This window comes from Phaethon lepturus, unplaced genomic scaffold (genome assembly GCF_000687285.1).
Source record: "Phaethon lepturus isolate BGI_N335 unplaced genomic scaffold, ASM68728v1 scaffold21498, whole genome shotgun sequence".
Taxonomy (NCBI): Eukaryota; Metazoa; Chordata; class Aves; order Phaethontiformes; family Phaethontidae; genus Phaethon; species Phaethon lepturus.
In genome coordinates this window covers 8,332-26,188 of record NW_010555808.1, presented here as the reverse complement: position 1 = coordinate 26,188, position 17,857 = coordinate 8,332, and the positions used below count along the sequence as shown (strand labels likewise).

The window sequence follows — 17,857 nt, the reverse complement described above, 5'->3', positions numbered from 1 at the left end:
GGGAGGTGTCAGCCCGCCTGCCGCCGTTCCCTGGCTGCCCCTCGAGGCAGACGGGCCGCCGGAGGGAGGCCCGGGTGGGAGGGACCAGCGTGGGTCTGGGGGAGAGACACACACTTTTCCTCCACGTGGGTGAGGGAGAATTTGAGGCCCAAGCTGTAAACGGTCTCTGACTTGAAGTCCGCTTCAAAATGTCAGACTTTTTTTTTTCGTGCAAAACTGCAAAATTTTCCATCTTTCTCGCAGTTCTGTGTCGTGTGTCCTCACCGTCACGTTGCAGTGTAACACCCAGCATAAATTTATGTGTGCAGCCCTTTGGTGCCTGAAGGAGTAGCAATAATAAGCTTCTGTCACCAGACGAAGGCGGCCCGGGCCAACGGCTGTAATCCCTTAGTCAGGGTAAAACCTAGTGTTCAGAAAAAAAGTAACATGGTTGATATAGAATACCTTTATACTTGAAAGATAATCTAAGGAAGCTAGCAGTCATTTTATGTAGTTACTGGAGTGGGGGATGCTATTTGGGTGTTAGCTTTATGCAGTGTTTTTTTTCTGGTTAGAGCACTTATACAGACAGTGAGGGATCTGGGCCATGTCCCCCATAACCTGTGGAAGTGTTGCTTGTGAGGCCAACAGGCAGGTTCAAGGTGCTCCATACTCCTGCAACTGGATTTTTTTACTGCTCAGCAGCAGCATTTATGAATCGAAGCGTAACTTGGTGACAAAGGCGTTCAGGTTTGCTTTGGTGTCTGTTGTAGGCTATCGGTGACCATGGGATGTGGGCTGTCTGGTTACTGAAAATGGAACCTACCTCAGTGGTGAAAGGACTCCGTTTCCGAGAGTTTGTTACTGGACTCCACTACTCCTGAAAGCCGGGGATTCTGCTTAAAAGTTGTCATAATAGTATTGATTTGGAGAAAGGGTGTGTTTTGTTCCACAAGGATCCGGGATGCAAGTTTGTCAGTTAATGTTGTAATTGCAGATACCTGGTGTAGTTGCATCATACCACAGGTAGTTGGTGTTCTTATACTGGCAATATCTGACTAGTCCAGAGGAAACTTCAGTCTTGTAAAGTACCATGACTCTGGCTAGCAAGTGTGCTTGGGAGATGAGAATTTGGCAGGCTCTGAAATTTCCTAGGGTAAAGGAAAAGAAACTGGAAAATGTAAAAATCGCTAAACTTAGTTATGCTTCTTTGAGGAGGATTGGCTCTTTTAGGGGTGCAGTGTGAAGGGAATGACTCCAGATTTGGGCAGTTCACTTACAGCCTTGTGTGTTGTCTGTCTTCCTTTTTTCCCTCTCAATGTCCTGATTTTCAGAGTTGTTGGGTAACCAAAACCAGTACACCTCTGCAGGCTTCTGATGATATAGATGTGAAACTGGGACAAAGAATAAATGTTTGGTAGGAATTGGTGTATTCATGTTTATAGCTGACCTTATTCCGTATTCCTAGTGGATTTCCTGAGGCAGTTTCATGTTACACTTGTCTCTTCCAGTGACAGGCTGTTGTCTGCCTCTGTCTGCCTTAGTTCAGATCTAGAAATCACATGGCCTTGAGATGAGTTAGTGTCCCCCCACTAAACTGATGGAAAGTGAACAGACTACCTTGCCAGGAAAAAAAAAAGTTGATTTTTGACAAGCTGAGCTTATTAATGGAAGCACAGGGTTGCGAGTTATGATGCAGGTGAAGTGTACAGTGATGGGTGATGCAGAGAACAGAAATGTCCTTTTGAGTAGTGTCCTGCAGTCCGACTGCATAAGAAATTGCATCTGTTAATTGTCCAAAGCTGATCTAAAACCGCTCAGCAACTGGGTGCATTGTTTTGTGCACCCCTTGTTTCAGTTCTCCCCATCCTTTCCTTAGCTCTGGCTGCTGACAGTTGAAGGGCCAGGTGGAGTAGTTAGCTTGCTGTCTGATCAGCTAATTTGATATTTTCTTTTTTTAAACTTAGATTTTAGTTGAAGCAAGTAGGAAAGAGCAGGAGGGAGGGGTGGGACTTCCTCTTCTAGTGACAGTACTGACTTATTGCACAACTGTGCTGTGCCTGATGCTGCTGAGGGTTTGCAGAAGTCTCTCAGAATGGTTAGGTTCTTGGTATGCTGAAGCATAATGTTTTTACACAAGAACCTCTTTCTTCAGTATTTCAGAAGTACTTATTTCATCTGCGTCAACGATGTTTTCTGGGGAAAGCAACCCTTTTATCTTTAGATATTTTCTTGAGAGCAGCTACCAGTATTCTGAAGAAACTTCACTAGATCACAGTTCACATCTGTTCCTCCTGGATTAGTCCTCATGTGACTCATGTTCTGTTTCTAGGAAGGAATGCTATTATGTTAGCACTAGAGTTAAATACATAAATCTAAATAACACCAAGTCCTAGGAGATCTTCTGTCCTTACGGAAAAGGAGAAAAACTGAAAAGGCCAAGTGCTGCAAAATTATTTGAATTGAATTCACAAGTGGTGTTCCTCAGGGCTCGGGCCGTTATGATTAACCAAGGGATCACGCCTGGGCTGCCCAGGGAGGTGGTGGAGTCACCATCACTGGAAGTGTTCAAAAATCGTGTGGACGTGTTGCTTCGAGACATGGTTTAGTGGGCATGGTGGTGTTGGGTTAATGGTTGGACTTGATGATCTTAAAGGTCTTTTCCAACCTTAATGATTCTGTGATTCTGTGATACAGCAGTTAATGGTATCTTTATTACATTCTATATAATTTGAATGTTTTCAGGATGATGCTGTTAGTATTGAAAGCGGTACTAACACCGAACGCCCTGATACGCCAACAAACACTCCTAACGCACCAGGAAGAAAAAGCTGGGGGAAAGGAAAATGGAAGTCGAAGAAGTGCAAATATTCCTTCAAATGTGTAAACAGCCTAAAGGTAGGTATGTGTAAGCTTCAGCAAGGGATTGCTGGGTACTGCTTGCTGGCAGTAATGTTAACGTGGACTGTGAGACAGTGTCAAGACAGGTATTTTTAAATATCTGTATACAGTTATGTTCCATGCTCATTTGAAGCAAGTACCTTTCTTATTTGGAGTAGCTGAAGGAAGAAAAAGGGTACTGAGACATAGGAAACAATATGTAGTGCTGCGATTAACCCAATTTTTGTACAGGTTTGCAAAGTTATATGTGATACGTTATAATTATGTATTTCCTTGAAGCTGTAGTTGCTTGAGATTGATAAGAAACTGGATAAACAAATTCAAATAAAACAAAACCGGTGACAACTTGATGCAAGGCACAGAACCTGTGCAGATTTTTCTACTCATTGAAATGTATTTCAAAAGAAAAACAAACCACCCAACAATCTTGGAGTAGCTTTTTCCTCACATGTATCGGATCAGATATTTTTCTCTTCTCTGGCAAGTGTCATAAACGCATTATATATAATGCAATTTGGTTAATTTATCATAAGTCTTGTGATTGTGTGTTCACCCCTGATCTGGGTCATATTTATCTTCCCATGTAATACCTGATGGTATTAAGGGATGTGGATTCATGGTCTTTACTCCCTGTTCTTGTGTTTTAGGGTATTACTGTTTTCTTCTGCACTTGTGACAGACTATGGTAAACTGAGTTTTCTCATTGATTCTTTTACACTGTCAGGATGTTGTTCTTTCATTCCCCTGCCTTGTGTGGGATATTTATGTGGCAGAAGCTGTAAAAATGCCATCTGATTTGAGTTTTACAGGATTTCTAAATAAAGACTGCGTCTGGAACAAGATGGGAGTTTTGATAAACTTTATATTTAGCCAACAAGAGGACACGTTCAGCTCCATAGTGGATATTTGCTGCAGAATTGCTTTAAGAGGTTTTTGTCATTCCCCCACGCTTAACTGTTGAGCTGTGCTGATGTAGCTGTTTCTGAACTTTGGCTTCAGACTGCCTCATTGAAATGCTGGGGTAGCTGAGTGGGAGGGAATGAGAGGTTTGGGGCATGGAAACCTCCTAAATGAGCTTTGCTGCTGGAGAAATTGTGACGATGAAGTTACACTGACAAAAGTATCTGGGAAACAAGTTGATCTTACTGTGTTTTTTGAAATATAAAAGTTATCTCCAGTCCTTTCAGGGTGTAGGAGGAAGGGAAGCGCTTTCATTTTCACTTAGGTAGGCACCTGTTCTGTGATTCGCATGAATTGCCCCCGCAGATAGTGCTTTCTGTGACTTCCAGTCATGCTTCAAGCACAGACGCGGGCTTTTCGGCACCCAAACATTTAACAGGTTCTGAGTTTTGCGAAGCACGTTTGTTTTCTATCTGCAGACCAAATTTTCCAAAGGGGTTAGTACTTTTCAAGTGTTTTCTGGGAAAACAGAACATTCCCTCACCCTGACTTCAACCCAGGCCCCACTCTAGGGTGACCCAAAAGCCCACCCTATGAAGTTAAGCCATCCCTTACTTCCATGGATTTGGATCAGGGCCTGGGAACAGATTCCTGTGCAAGTGGAATCAAGCTGTGAAGGAGTAAATGTAGTGTTTCAGCTAAGTGGGATATTTTTATTAACTTCCCATTTCTCTTTGACCTGAAATTAATGCTAATAATAATAAACATGCATGTTAATACGAAGACTAGTAGCAGTCAAATTTTAACTCCTTTTTACTTAATGTTTGAGGAAGCCTCTCTTCTTTTCTTTTTCCTGTTCCTCCATGCTAATTTTGTAGATACTGTGGAGATAAACTCTAACAATTGCATGTTGTATATGTGTTCAGAAAGGCACTTGTGGCTCTTTGGATATCACAACATATATCCTGCAGTTTGTATGTCTTTGAACTATGCTGTAAGGTGCATCTACTGAAATTAATGAAAGCCATCATGATTTAAAGACAAGGAAATTAATGTCAATATTCTTTAGGGATGTATAAATTGTGTGTTCTTCCGCTTTCCTACTCTTGTTTTTCCCTCTTCTTTTTACTTTTTTTCCTTAGGGAAACTAAGTAGTATGGCCATTACAGCCTACTTTGAATGTTAAATGGTTATGATTCAGCCTGAAAAACTCAGTGCTTGCTAAATATGCTTTTTAAACACTACTGTGGAAGTTATTTTGGGTGAAATTTAAGCATCAGGAAAAACAAAAATATAACTTGGGAAATGACAGGAAGTAAAACACTGCCTTTTTTTTTTTTGGCTTTACTAAGTTACTGTAAGGTGTGCTGAAAAATCTTTCCTCTCTGTGGGCTGAATGGAAACATAGTTTATAAATGAGCATATACAGCTAACAGATGCACACCCTCACATATATCTGTATATGTTTTGCTTATAGATCTTCCAGCAAATTGTGTGTATTCTGCTTTGATGTGCTCCCTTTAAAACAATGCTATTGTTGGCCCTATCCTTTGCTCCTGCTTAGGGTGTGGCTCAGTGGTTGTTAGCAGTTCAGTGTTGTCTCAGCTTCTACTCACTGTCCCCTGAGCTGGGGATCAGTAAGCAACCACATGCAGCATTGTAACTTGTAAAGGAGAGGTAACTAAACCCACTGCCAATAATGGCTTGCTTTCTCTTCAGGGAACTGGAAATGCATGCGTGGTCATTTGGTTCCTGGCTGGCAGTGTGGGTGACAGGCTATTAAAATGTGTTAATGTAGTTGCAGATGATTCTTTTTTGTGTTGGCGTAGTATTTACTTCACTGCCTTCAGTCTAAAAACAGGTCTAGTCTTACTGTCTGAACCTGAGTTGGTGTTGAGTAAGGACACAACTAACCATTGGTTATTTATTTATTTGCTTTTGTAACAATTGTAGGTCTGTCTTTTCCTCTGCTGTCTTTTACCAGTGCAGGAAGAACCTGAGTACATTGGGTTTTGTGCCCTTTATTTGACCAGGGTCAAAATGGCATTTCACAATTCTACTTTTGGACCAGCATATGGATCACTTTTCTGTCTGTACAAACCAGTAGTCAGATTTGCGTGACATACTTGGCATCTCAGGATAACCATAATGTGCAGCACCTAAAAGTGTAATTTTTTTTTTAAAAACCTGTTTCATTGTTTAGCACTTGGGACTAAAATTAGAGTGGACAGGACACATTAGCTATGTGCTGCCTCTGACCAGTGAGGATGATGGTGGTTTAAATGAAGTGAACATAACTTCTTCCGATACCTTAGTGACTTCCTGCAAGAGCCTCTGCCTCATTCCTTCATCTATTAAACACTAGAAAAACTGCGATATGTACAGTCAGGTTCTTGGAGGTTGTAGCACTCGAGGTGAGGAATGCAGTGTGGATGATATAAGCGGTCTAAAGACTTTGGTCTCGCAGAGTAATTTTTCCAGGGAAACATGTTGTCTTTGAAATATAGAAACAGTATAGCCCTGTGTTGTAATCTCTCTACTTACTATGTATCACCCTAGGCTGGGTCCTACCTAGAAAATAAAATTCATCACAGCTTCTGCTGGAGGAATATCCGATCTTGAGGGGGAAAAACATCTTCCTCTTCACTTTTCCTGTTTCACTAATTTGTCAGGAACAGTTTACATGACAAAGAACAAGGTTATTCTAGAAAAACAAGCACAAAACCTGCTAATATGTCTCTGTAATAAAGCAATAAGAATCCATGCATTTTTCCTGTGTTATCCTCATGCAGTATATCAAAAGTCCTCAGTATTCACCAGCGTGAATTCTTTCACCCAAAAATTCAAAACCAACTAATTATTAGTGGAAATTGTTGGGTTTTTTTAAAGTATGCTGTGTTTGACTTCTCAGTCATTCTCTTCAAAGATAACTTAAATACACTCAAAAAATAAGCTTAGAAAGTAAAACTTATAACTTTATTTGACACTAAAAATCATGGCCTTGTGTATGTAATTTTATGGCATACAGTTTTCCTCATTCTTCATCTCTCATTAAACTATAATGCTTTACAGATGCTGGATACCTGCTTCTTCCTTCTGTCCTGGGGTCACTTATAACCTTGCTACTTTTCCCTTTGCTAATATTCCATCTGCCTCATCACATAAAGCCACTAGTCTGTTCTTTCATGATATGATGCCTAATACTCCGAGTTAAACTTTGAACAATTCTTTTTAATTTGTATTCAGCTTTGAAAGTTGTTACCTCTCTTTAAGAAGTGCAGGAGGGCGTTCATCTCTGAAAGATTTTTCTCCCTTCTCTTTCTAGCTCTTCTAGCCATTTCTGTTAATAACAGATACTGCCTTTCTCACTAAAGAATGCTATTTTATATTCTTCCAGACTTCCTTACTTTTCTTTTTCTGAGTAGTGTTGGACTCCCCACCCACACCCCCTCCTCAGATTTGTTCTTTGGTTCTCAGATAGGCCAGAGCTGCCAGGGCTAGTATTTCTCGTGTTCTCTGAAGCACTGCCATTTGAAGGCTGCTTAACAGCCATCATGAGACACTTCCTTCCTGCCTGCGCTGTCCCAGACAGTCCCCTGTGGGGAGGCACTTTAATGAACATTATTCTTACTGAAAACATCCTGTCAGGGCAGGCCAAAATACTGTTATCAATTATTAACAAGCACCACCATATTCATCACAATTCATAAACATATCTGTTTCTTTTTTCTTCTCTATTAAACTGATGTAAGCTGTATAAAAATAATACTTGGCATTTCTCTGGTAACTGTGAAGGCAATATGAAAACAGTTTATAGACGTGAACATGGCTGCAGCATTGTGATATGCTGGAGTGAGTTTGTAGTGTCTGTGATAGAGTTGCAAGACCTAGCTGTGCTGTAATAGTTAAATGTGGCCCTTCTCTCCACCCTTATACCAGTATAATTCTTCTCTGTGAAGTTGTAAATCCTTATGTGGAAGTAATTGTAACAGTATAAAATGCATGTAGATGTGGCCTTAGTTGTAGAGGTTACCTTGTTGAAAATTGCAAAACAAAGTAGTAGAGCTGCAAATAGAACTTGGGAGTTCTGCCAGCTTCTGGCCATAACTGTGAGACAACAGTTCTTCCCCTTAACTTTTTTAAAAGCTTGGTGAGGGAAGAGAGGGAAGTGTCAGAATATTACTTTAACTTCCCTTAAGACAGCCAAGTTAAAATGTGATACAAAACTGTTCTTTTTAACTATTCGCTATCTGAAATTATACTGGATGTGAACCCAGTAGTTTGAGGAGGACACAATATCAGTTAAACCATTTACCACCACAACTGAATTTCACAGAAATAATATGCCTGTCAGTTTTGTGTTGTTTTTTTCTTTTTCTTGTTTTGTCTCTAATCTTACTTTACAACTACAGGAGGACCATGGTCAGCCGTTGTTTGGAGTCCAGTTTAACTGGCACAGTAAAGAAGGTGATCCTCTCGTTTTTGCCACTGTGGGCAGCAACCGAGTGAGTAATCTGTTTTTAACCATAAGCCCTTCCATATGGTTCTTCTTGCATTCTTCTTTTTCAAGCAATTGCTTTACCTCTGTTTAGTACAGACACAGGATAGAAAGCTTTATTTCTGAGGTATGTACCATCTGTTATCTGGGAGAGTTGCATCCTCTGGGTTGTTTTATGAAGTCATGTGTTAGCTATTTGGGCATTAGCCTACATAATAAAGAAAAAAAATCCTTCAGTAATATAAACACAGGATAAGGAAGAGAGGTGCATAAAAGTTTCTTCATGGTAAAATTACTCTGCATAGATGTTATTGTTTCTGAAAGGTCATATGCTCAAAAATGGCATGAGAAGTGTTTGCAGTGATGCCAGGCAGCTCAGCAGCTAAATTAATGGCCTCTGTGAAGTGAATTTATAGGCTTTTTCTGAACAAGGATCTATGTCATTTCAGTCCTGAAAATGACTCCTGAAGTGGATTCTATGCAACTGTTGTGAATAAACCTGGAATGAAAGGCTTCTTGTTTGTTCCACCTGGCAGTTACCAAAAGTGCTAAACTAAGATTAAACAAGGTATCAATGGCTCATTAAAAGACCAAGTCATGCTAGAGATAGCTGCAGTAACTAATGCCAAGTACAATTTAATCTTACTAAGATAATTCAAATAACAGATTTTAATATCTGGGAAGGATTATGGGCAAGTCCTGGGGTGGTGCTTTACTGAGACTATGTGCATTCTTTTATCAAACCGTTTCCACCTGTTGGAAACAAACAGACGATGGATGAGATCTAAACCATAAAGGCACACTACCTCTCCCAATCAGGCAGTGAATATACAGGTGCATGTGATTTCCTTCTCAAATATCACAAGTAAGCCGGAATCTCTCTCACTTTTTTTTCTCCAGGTTACTTTATATGAATGTCATTCTCAAGGTGAAATCCGTCTGTTGCAGTCCTATGTGGATGCTGATGTATCTTTTTAAGTTAAAAAGCCACTTGTTTGCTTCCTGTTTATCAAAAATGAAGAGGCTTTGTAGGAAAAAGCATATGAAGTCTGTGATTTAATACTTTTCTCATGTGGCACATTCCTAATGTTAGGTCCAAGACTTAACTCCTTCCCACATCCTCGAGTCCCTCCTATTGAAAAAATATTAAAAACCCAAACTCGTGAACTGTGCTGTGTTAAAATATTTGAAAACTGATTCTCCATCAGTTTAATCTTCCCAACACTAATATTTGTCTAATGTTTCACATGCGCTGCTTTACAGTGGTATGTTTCCCTGTGAATTGGAGCTGGGTTTAAAGCCTAAGCATTATGTTTCATGCTCTAAAGTGGTAACAACTTGTGTTGATCATTTGCAGTACACAAGTCAATAACTTGTGAACTCAGTCTTGATTCATCCTCATTTTATTCCCAGTCTTTGGATGCTTTGGAGAAAGAGGTTGAAAAGTGATGCCAAGAGACAGAAGGTGTTCCTTGTATCTTATGGAACAGAAGTGAGGAAACTGGCACCTGTAGAAAAGGCGATGTTGCTTGTATTTGCAGATGTATAATCAAATATGTATCTTTTTCTTATTGGATTCATCAGAGACTCCTGGGCATTTGCATAAAATAGCAACGAGTTTACTTAAAAATCACATTATTTGGAAAAAAAAAAAAATCTCCTGTTTCTTCTGTGTTCCTTAATGTGAGATGTTGTAGGCAGATGAAAACTTCTATACCTGTGCGTGGACATATGATAGCAATACAAGCCATCCTCTTCTGGCTGTGGCTGGGTCCAGGGGTATTATTAGGATAATTAATCCTATTACAATGCAGTGCATAAAGGTGAGTGCTCCAAACTTTGAGATACAGCTTGCAATTCAGTAAGGCATGAAACTTATGTCTTCTTAATACATGTAAACATGAGCGGAAATGATAACTTAGTCTCTGAATTCTATCCCAGCACTACGTGGGCCATGGAAATGCAATCAATGAACTGAAATTCCATCCAAGAGATCCAAATCTCCTTTTATCTGTAAGCAAAGGTGAGGAAAATAAATTCTTTTGTTTTTGTATAAATCAGGATACTTTGGATTGGATTTTGGTCTTGAAAATGACCAAAACCTCCATGAATTTTTTATGAACAGCACTGAATAAATTTACCTGGAAAGTTGAGAGCGAATCTTGCTCTTTTATGGCTATATATCTTGTACATATTAAATCCATGGCCTGGAATAAACATAACTCCACCTGCGGTGCGAAGGGATTGTGAACAGTGCTGCTTTTGGGGAAGAAGAAACATGAGCATTGGGGTTGCTCTTTCTAACAGTTAATTTTTTTTCAGTTGTTGGATCATGTTGCCATCTGGTGGGGATGTCTTAATGCCGCAGGCAGCGTTCACCACCGTGTTCCTGGGGAAAACTTTGATTCCCTGCCGCTCAGCAGCAGCTCAGACTTTAATTCAGCTTTGTTTAAAAAGCATATTAGTGAAGGGAGAAGCGAGATTTTGGTACGGTGGCTTATGGCCTTTTCCAGAACGTCTGAACAGTCACAACTGCCTAATCTTGACTGTTTTGTTAAGGGAATACTTGATCTGCCACAAGAGCAAGCCTTCAGGAGTGCTTGAATTGTAAGCATTCACATAAGGGGACTTTTGACTTTAGTGTGTTTGGTATTACTGATGAAGCTACATGAGAATAGGAGTTGGGAACCTCTCTGATTCTTGCAAATGTCAAGTTTGTGCTGTGGGTCTGTAATGTTGAATTTCTTGAGTTCTGTATATTTTTTTTTACATTCTCTTTTTAATAACATTTTGACATCAGCCTTAGTACTACAAGTTTTAATGTGCAATCTCCAGACCAGGTACTATCTCTGAGAAGGCATGAGGCAGGAGAATATTGGAGTCTCAGAACTGCTTGGCTAAGAGATGAGTAGAAAAAGAAGAAAATACTTGGGACTATGTGGCCCTCCAGTTGGTGTTACTGTGATTCAGTGCAGTGTTCTTGTGGAATCCAAAAGGGCAATACACTAGTGGTTCCCATTTCCAAATGGGACATACAGTAGAGGTTCTTCATTAGAAATTGTTAAAAGATTTCTTTAAACAAGTGGTTTAGTCTGATTGACTTTGGAATACGTATAGTTTATAGAAATGGTTTTTCCCAGCCCTACAGTCTGTGGTTCAGAAAAAATAATATTTAAAGATTAAAAAAATGGAAAATCAAAACTTCTCTGAATGCTGAGGTAAGAGTGGCTGAAAGGAATTCTAGCATTTTTTTATACATGAAATTGGTTTTGAGATAAGACTGAATAAAAGCATACTTGCCCAAGACTTCTCTTTGCTTTTCATATGATCTAAAGATCCAAGAATATTTTTGCTAGAAGCTGTCGCTAGGGGACGGGAGTGGGCACGCTTTGTCCATTACATAATTACTCTAACAGTAGTTCAGCTGTAATGGCAATTTTAGTTAATGCAGTTTTGTTGTTTCTAACAAGTGAAGAAGTGCCTTTTTGATGTTTACATGAACACCTTTTATTGAAAGTGGTTAAGCTGAAATATATTATTCATATGTACATATAAAAAGCAGCATGTAATTTTATTTGTTCTTTATAGATCATGCATTGAGACTGTGGAACATCCAGACAGACACGCTGGTTGCAATATTTGGAGGAGTAGAAGGGCACAGGGATGAGGTGTTAAGTGCAGTAAGTGGAAGACTGTGGGGCAGTGATTTAGACTCACAGAGGGTAGTAAGCCTACAATGTGCAACTCTTTATCCTCTTGTGCACTGTTTTTGATATTATACCTACTTAAAAAACCCCTGAAGTGCATAAATACTGTTTTAAGGGGGTAGACAAGTTTAAATGTAAGGTGGTTTGATTGATCTGGCCACCTCTCAATATACAGGGCAGGTGTTCACCTTCTATATGTTTCAGTAGCTAGTTTTCTCACAGTGCAGCCTAGAAGTAAACCAAATAGAGATCAGTGGGGCTAGAAAGAGAAAAAAGTTTTCATGGTGGTCCCACTTTTGAAGTTCTTGAGGTCTTAATCAAGCCAAAGCAGCAAGAGCAAATAAACTCTGAGAGACAGTAGTGAAGGAAAGAAGTTATTTCAGGTGAGTTATGCTGCTTTTCAGTGGCTGTGAACAGACACTGGTACCCAGCAAATATCAACTAGAATAGCTGACTTTTAATATGCTGCTCTTAAGAACTGTTTCATTTCCTTTCCTGTTGTGTGACCTGAAAGGTGAGGGGTGCATCTGTATGTAAACCTGATACCGTATTATTCTCTTGTGGTTGTAAATAGTCATCACCCATGTTGTAGCCCTGGAATTCTGCCAAAGTTGCTCCATAAAATGAAACCTAGGGAATTTACTGAGGGGAGAGCACTAGCAGTAGATTCATTGTCTGTCAGTGCTGTTGAATATGCCTCTCTCTCTTGAGAGAGAGTAAATATAATTATTAAGATATTGTGCTTCTTTGCAGTGAGCAGGATTAAGTTATTACTATTTTTCTATTTGAAATACACAGTTGTATTGCATTCTCTAAGCCAAAAATGCTGTTTTGATGGAAATGATGGAATAAAATCTGAGTTGATATAATGCAACTTAGGCTGGGGATCCTCAAAATTATTTCATATACATAGGATTATGATCTTCTTGGTGAAAAAATCATGTCCTGTGGGATGGATCACTCTCTAAAACTCTGGAGAATTAATTCCAAAAGAATGATAAATGCCATCAAAGAGTCTTATGAGTACAACCCAAATAAAACCAACAGGTACGTAGTCTTCATCTTCTTGGCTGTGCTTGAAAACATGAATATTGTTATCAATGGTCCTGGTTAATTCTTATCCAAATTGGGAGTTCCTGGGGATAGTGAGTGACCTGGGGATTGTGCTGGATACTGAGTCTCCCTAGAAGATGTGTCTCTCTGATGTTTACTTTGGTAGAATTTTACTGAATTCAGATTCAAAGTCCTGACATTCTTATTTAAAAATATCTTAGTTATTTCTTATCTGCTTGACTAGAAAATGTCGGAAATTATTATCACTATCATTCCTAATTAAAGCTTCTATTTCACTGTGTTTCAAGATATCAATGGCTTTTCTTTCTCTTGCCTCAAAATTTCTAGGAAGGAATCAAATCCATGTAATTAAATATAGCAAATACTTCTTACTACTAATTATTTTATCTGTTATGTTACTTTGGGGTGCGGATAAAACGGTTTATGTAGTAATAACTTCAGTTTTCATCATTGGCTGATCTGGCCACAGATGTGAGTAAATTGTCAAGTAAACATAGCAATCAGATAAATGATAGATAAATCCTCCTCTATGAAGTTCATCAATTTTTTAATCTTAACTTCCAGTTAAACCACTGAGAGAACTGAAGAGTCTAAAACACACTGAACATGTTCAGCAATGAGACTAGCTGTGAAAATACTCTTGCTTTTTTTGGTAATGTTACCAAATATTAAATGATGCTTTTTTAGCATGTGTTGTGTTTTTGGGGGTTTTTTTGTTTGGTTTTTTTTTTTTTTTAAATGATGGATTTTTTTAGAGTGCTTTTCCATGTAACAATTTAGATGTTGCAAAAGCAGCATCAGGCAGACTGAGCTTTAATTAGTTCTTGAAGTAGTTGGCAATGGAAGCTGTATTTAGCATCTGAAGAAGTGGTTTTGTTTAGCACTGTCTCTGCACAGTCTTGTACAGTGGGAAATGTTATTTCATTAGGAATGAGGATGAAAACCGACACTGTTCCCATTATTTAAAGAAAAACACAACACAACAACATACAAAATTGGCTTTGTTATAAAACTGTTAAAACAGCAAAAGAAGACAGGCTTATCCTTCTAACATCGAGTTATCTTAAAACTGGCCATTGAAAATTAGACTTGTGCTTCTGTGTTTCTCTGAACCTCACCTGGCAATTTTCTCCATAGGCCTTTTATTTCCCAGAAAATTCACTTTCCTGACTTTTCTACGAGAGACATACATAGAAACTATGTTGACTGTGTACGATGGTTGGGAGATCTAATTCTTTCCAAGGTAAAGTGGAAGCTTTTTCAGCTATGTTACTCATATTTGCTTGTTTTGAAGATCTTAAACAGCAGAAATTTTACTAGAATTTGTGTCTTGGGTTAACTTAGTATTCTCTGTCATATGATTTTATGCGATGTGTTGTGAATTTTGTCAACTGTTAGGATGTGTGGGTAAGCAGCTTGTACTTAAAAAGTAAAATTATTACTACAGCTGTACCCCTGCTAAAAGTACAGGGATATTGGCTAACTAGAATCTGTGTGGAATGTACAGAAAGAGAATAGATAGATACCAATAAGGATCCTGCTGCTAAAGGGAGAAATGAGGATTCCCATAATGGAGTAACTTTGATTAGAGTGTTATGTCCACTAGTAACATTGGCTTGCAGGTATTAAAGTAGGCAGTCAGCTGCCTCGTTGCCAGAAATTGGTCCTGTTGGTCAAAGGGATTGGGTGAACAATCCTCAAATCAAGGTTAATTTAAACTGCTCGTGAAAGTGTGTTTGAGCACATCTGTTTGACTTTCTCTGAAGTGGATGAGGGCGGGCTCCTGCGGTCCTGTTACCTGGCAAAGCAGCCAGTGATAGCAGCAGGCTCCCAGGAATGGGCAGTGACGTATTGTCGGTGATGTGACTGTGATCTAAGGACAGGTGAGATTTTCAGTTGTACTTTAATGTCATTGGGGAAGCTGTGAGACTAAATATTTGGTTACAGTTATAGTTAGACTGAATGTGCAGTATAAATTACAAATATAGGTGATTTTTTTTTTTTCCATTGTTTCACCCCAGTCTTGTGAAAACGCCATTGTGTGCTGGAAACCTGGCAAAATGGAAGATGATATAGATAAAATCAAACCCAGTGAGTCAAATGTGACCATACTTGGGAGATTTGATTACAGCCAGTGTGATATATGGTACATGAGGTTTTCAATGGATTTCTGGCAAAAGGTATGTGTGAGCTTTGACTTTGCTGTATTTGAAGGTGTGTAGCTTTTCATTGATTCCATGTTTATGGGCATGGGAAAAGTCTTGGTTCATGTCATATTTGAAAAATCTAATGGTTTGCTGCAAGGGGCTTTATATGAAACTGGAGGAGCTCCAGGTTTTTCATTCTGGGCTCTGCCAAGTGGAAAAAGCTTCACCAAATATTTATTTTCCACCAAAGCTATGTTTGCTGATATTTTCCTGCCCCATCCAGAGATGGATAATAAAGTGGGAGGGAGGCGGCGAATGTTACAGCATTTGTAATCCCTCCAACAAACTCATTAAGCTGTTCATGTTTAAACATTCACACATACTTTATCAACTATAGAGCCTTTATAAAAATCTGACTTCCACTCATTAAGATGGTGTTTTAAAACTTGTGTATTCTCTGCTTTCTTTTAAAGATGCTTGCTCTGGGCAATCAGGTTGGCAAACTTTATGTTTGGGATTTAGAAATAGAGGATCCTCATAAAGCCAAGTGAGTACTTTTTAAATTTTTTTTTTTTTTTGTTAAGATAGGGAGTTGGGATACTTTCCCTTTTCCTTTACTGATAACTGTAGAAATTCTTTAGCAGTACTAAGTCACTTTCCATTTTAACCACTAGGTAAGTAAACATTCTGAGCCCCTGAAGGTTAACATTTGTTATTTTTTACTGATTTATTATTATATTACAGTAGTGCCAAGAGGCCCCCAATCAGATTGCGCTGGGTACCATATGTAGATATAGTAAAAGACAATTTATTCCTCAAAAAGCTTACAAATTAATTAGGTGGAACTAAGATGTGCTGGCTGGGTGTAGCACAGCACAAAGGAGAAATAGGTAAAAGGACTAGAGTAATGAGAATATAAAGGTTAGCTTTGAGCGTAATGTGGAGGAAACAGTATGGCTTTCCAGTTCTGCAGCTGTGTGGCCAGGCAATTTTACAGCATGTCTTTTATATTTATATATAAAAAAACATACTGGAAAAAAAACCCCCACCCAAAGCCCAAACACATTATGTCTATAAAATGTATATATGTATATAAATAATATATGCCTTATGGTTGTATATACACTACATATAAAATATATAATTATATATAATTTATGTAATCTATATAAATACGTGTGTGTGTGCACGTGTATATATACACATAAATGTACGGAGTTCCTGAAAATGCTGCAGTCTTTAATCACCCAATTACAATACTTCATTCCTAACCACTGGGAAAGAACACTGATCACGAAGCGTTAAATAACGTGATTCAGTCAGCTTTCAGCCAGCGCGTCAGTGAAAATTGGGTGCATGAGAAATGGCAGTGAACAGGAAATGACTGCTTTCCCAAGTCCACATTTGGAATACAAAATACACCATGAAGGGCGTAATCCTGGTGCCCTTCAATTCTTCCTAGGTCACATAAGTAAGGGTTGGTGAAACAGCACTCCATAATGTAGTAGCAAGTGCAGATTTAACATTGCAGCTGAATAATTTTCTTTTATTTATAGGTGTACGACTCTTACTCATCCTAAATGTGTTGCTGCCATTCGACAAACCAGTTTTAGCAGGGATAGTAGTATCCTTATAGCTGTGTGTGATGATGCCAGTATCTGGCGCTGGGACAGACTACGATAAATTACTTTTTTCTTAATTCAAAGTAGAAAATATATTTTCAAATTATAATACAGTCTGTTAACTCGCTAGTATGGTAGATGCATTTAGTGTAGATTTTCTCAAAGGTTTGGCAGGCTGGAGCTGAACTTAGTGATGTTTACATTCTGTGTATTGTTCTGCTTGAAATTGCTGCTTTTAATAAAAAGAAGTATTTTTGTAAAGTTTTCTGAATTGTCCATTTTAATTATTTCCCACAATGAGTTTTCCCTTACAGCCTGTGAAACTGCTTTGCGTATAGCTATAAATATACGGTAACTTGCTAGAAATTTGGTATGTGTATACTTGCAGCTGTGTTTGTGCCTTTTTAACCAAAAACCTAATGAAGCTATTGAATATTATCCAGGGGCCACACAAAGGAAATACTATACTTAGGAATATAGTATAAATAAATGTTAAATCACTGCTAAAAAATATTTTGAACTTATTCTTTCAGTTAGTTGCACATTGAAATTGATTAAGTTTTAATAATCCCAAATTGGGATATGGTTTTCACCACGTCTGTTACTGACTAGGGAGAAAAAAGTTTTACTGGCTTTTTTTTTTTATTGTGGATCACATTGCTGTACTGTTTGGATTCTGTCTGTTTGGTTAGCACAATTATTTTAATTTGAAGTTAGTTATTGGAAATATATTTTATTTGTCTCTCGTCAGTATCCACAAATAGCCTCATCAATGTTTTACTTGACGTAGAAATAATGAATTCTAAAATCAATATTATTTCGTATAGCTTTAAAATATGTACAATTAATAAAAATGGAAGAGGGAAAATCATAAGAGACTTAACAGCCATAATCTGTGTTCAGAACACTTGTGTATCTCTTGTCAGGGTATAGTTGCAGAGCTAGTGTTCGTAGTTTGGATTTGGTCCGAGACATTGCATGATGGCTGTATGTACCCGAATGAGGAAGGTTAATGGTTAATGACATCTA

The 17,857-nt window shown here is 38.5% G+C and overlaps 1 protein-coding gene across 1 annotated transcript; it reads left to right on the top strand.

The window, feature by feature from the left end:
- Positions 1-2,724: 2,724 nt before the first annotated feature.
- Positions 2,725-17,092, top strand: EED (embryonic ectoderm development; the record flags this gene model as incomplete). The annotated part of the gene is made up of 11 exons (XM_010292287.1): positions 2,725-2,877; positions 8,193-8,285; positions 9,179-9,244; positions 9,976-10,101; positions 10,220-10,301; positions 11,867-11,958; positions 12,899-13,032; positions 14,197-14,302; positions 15,081-15,239; positions 15,680-15,753; positions 16,763-17,092. Coding segments are annotated over 11 exons (1,212 nt in total), but the record flags the coding sequence as incomplete, so codon positions are not given.
- Positions 17,093-17,857: the final 765 nt, after the last annotated feature.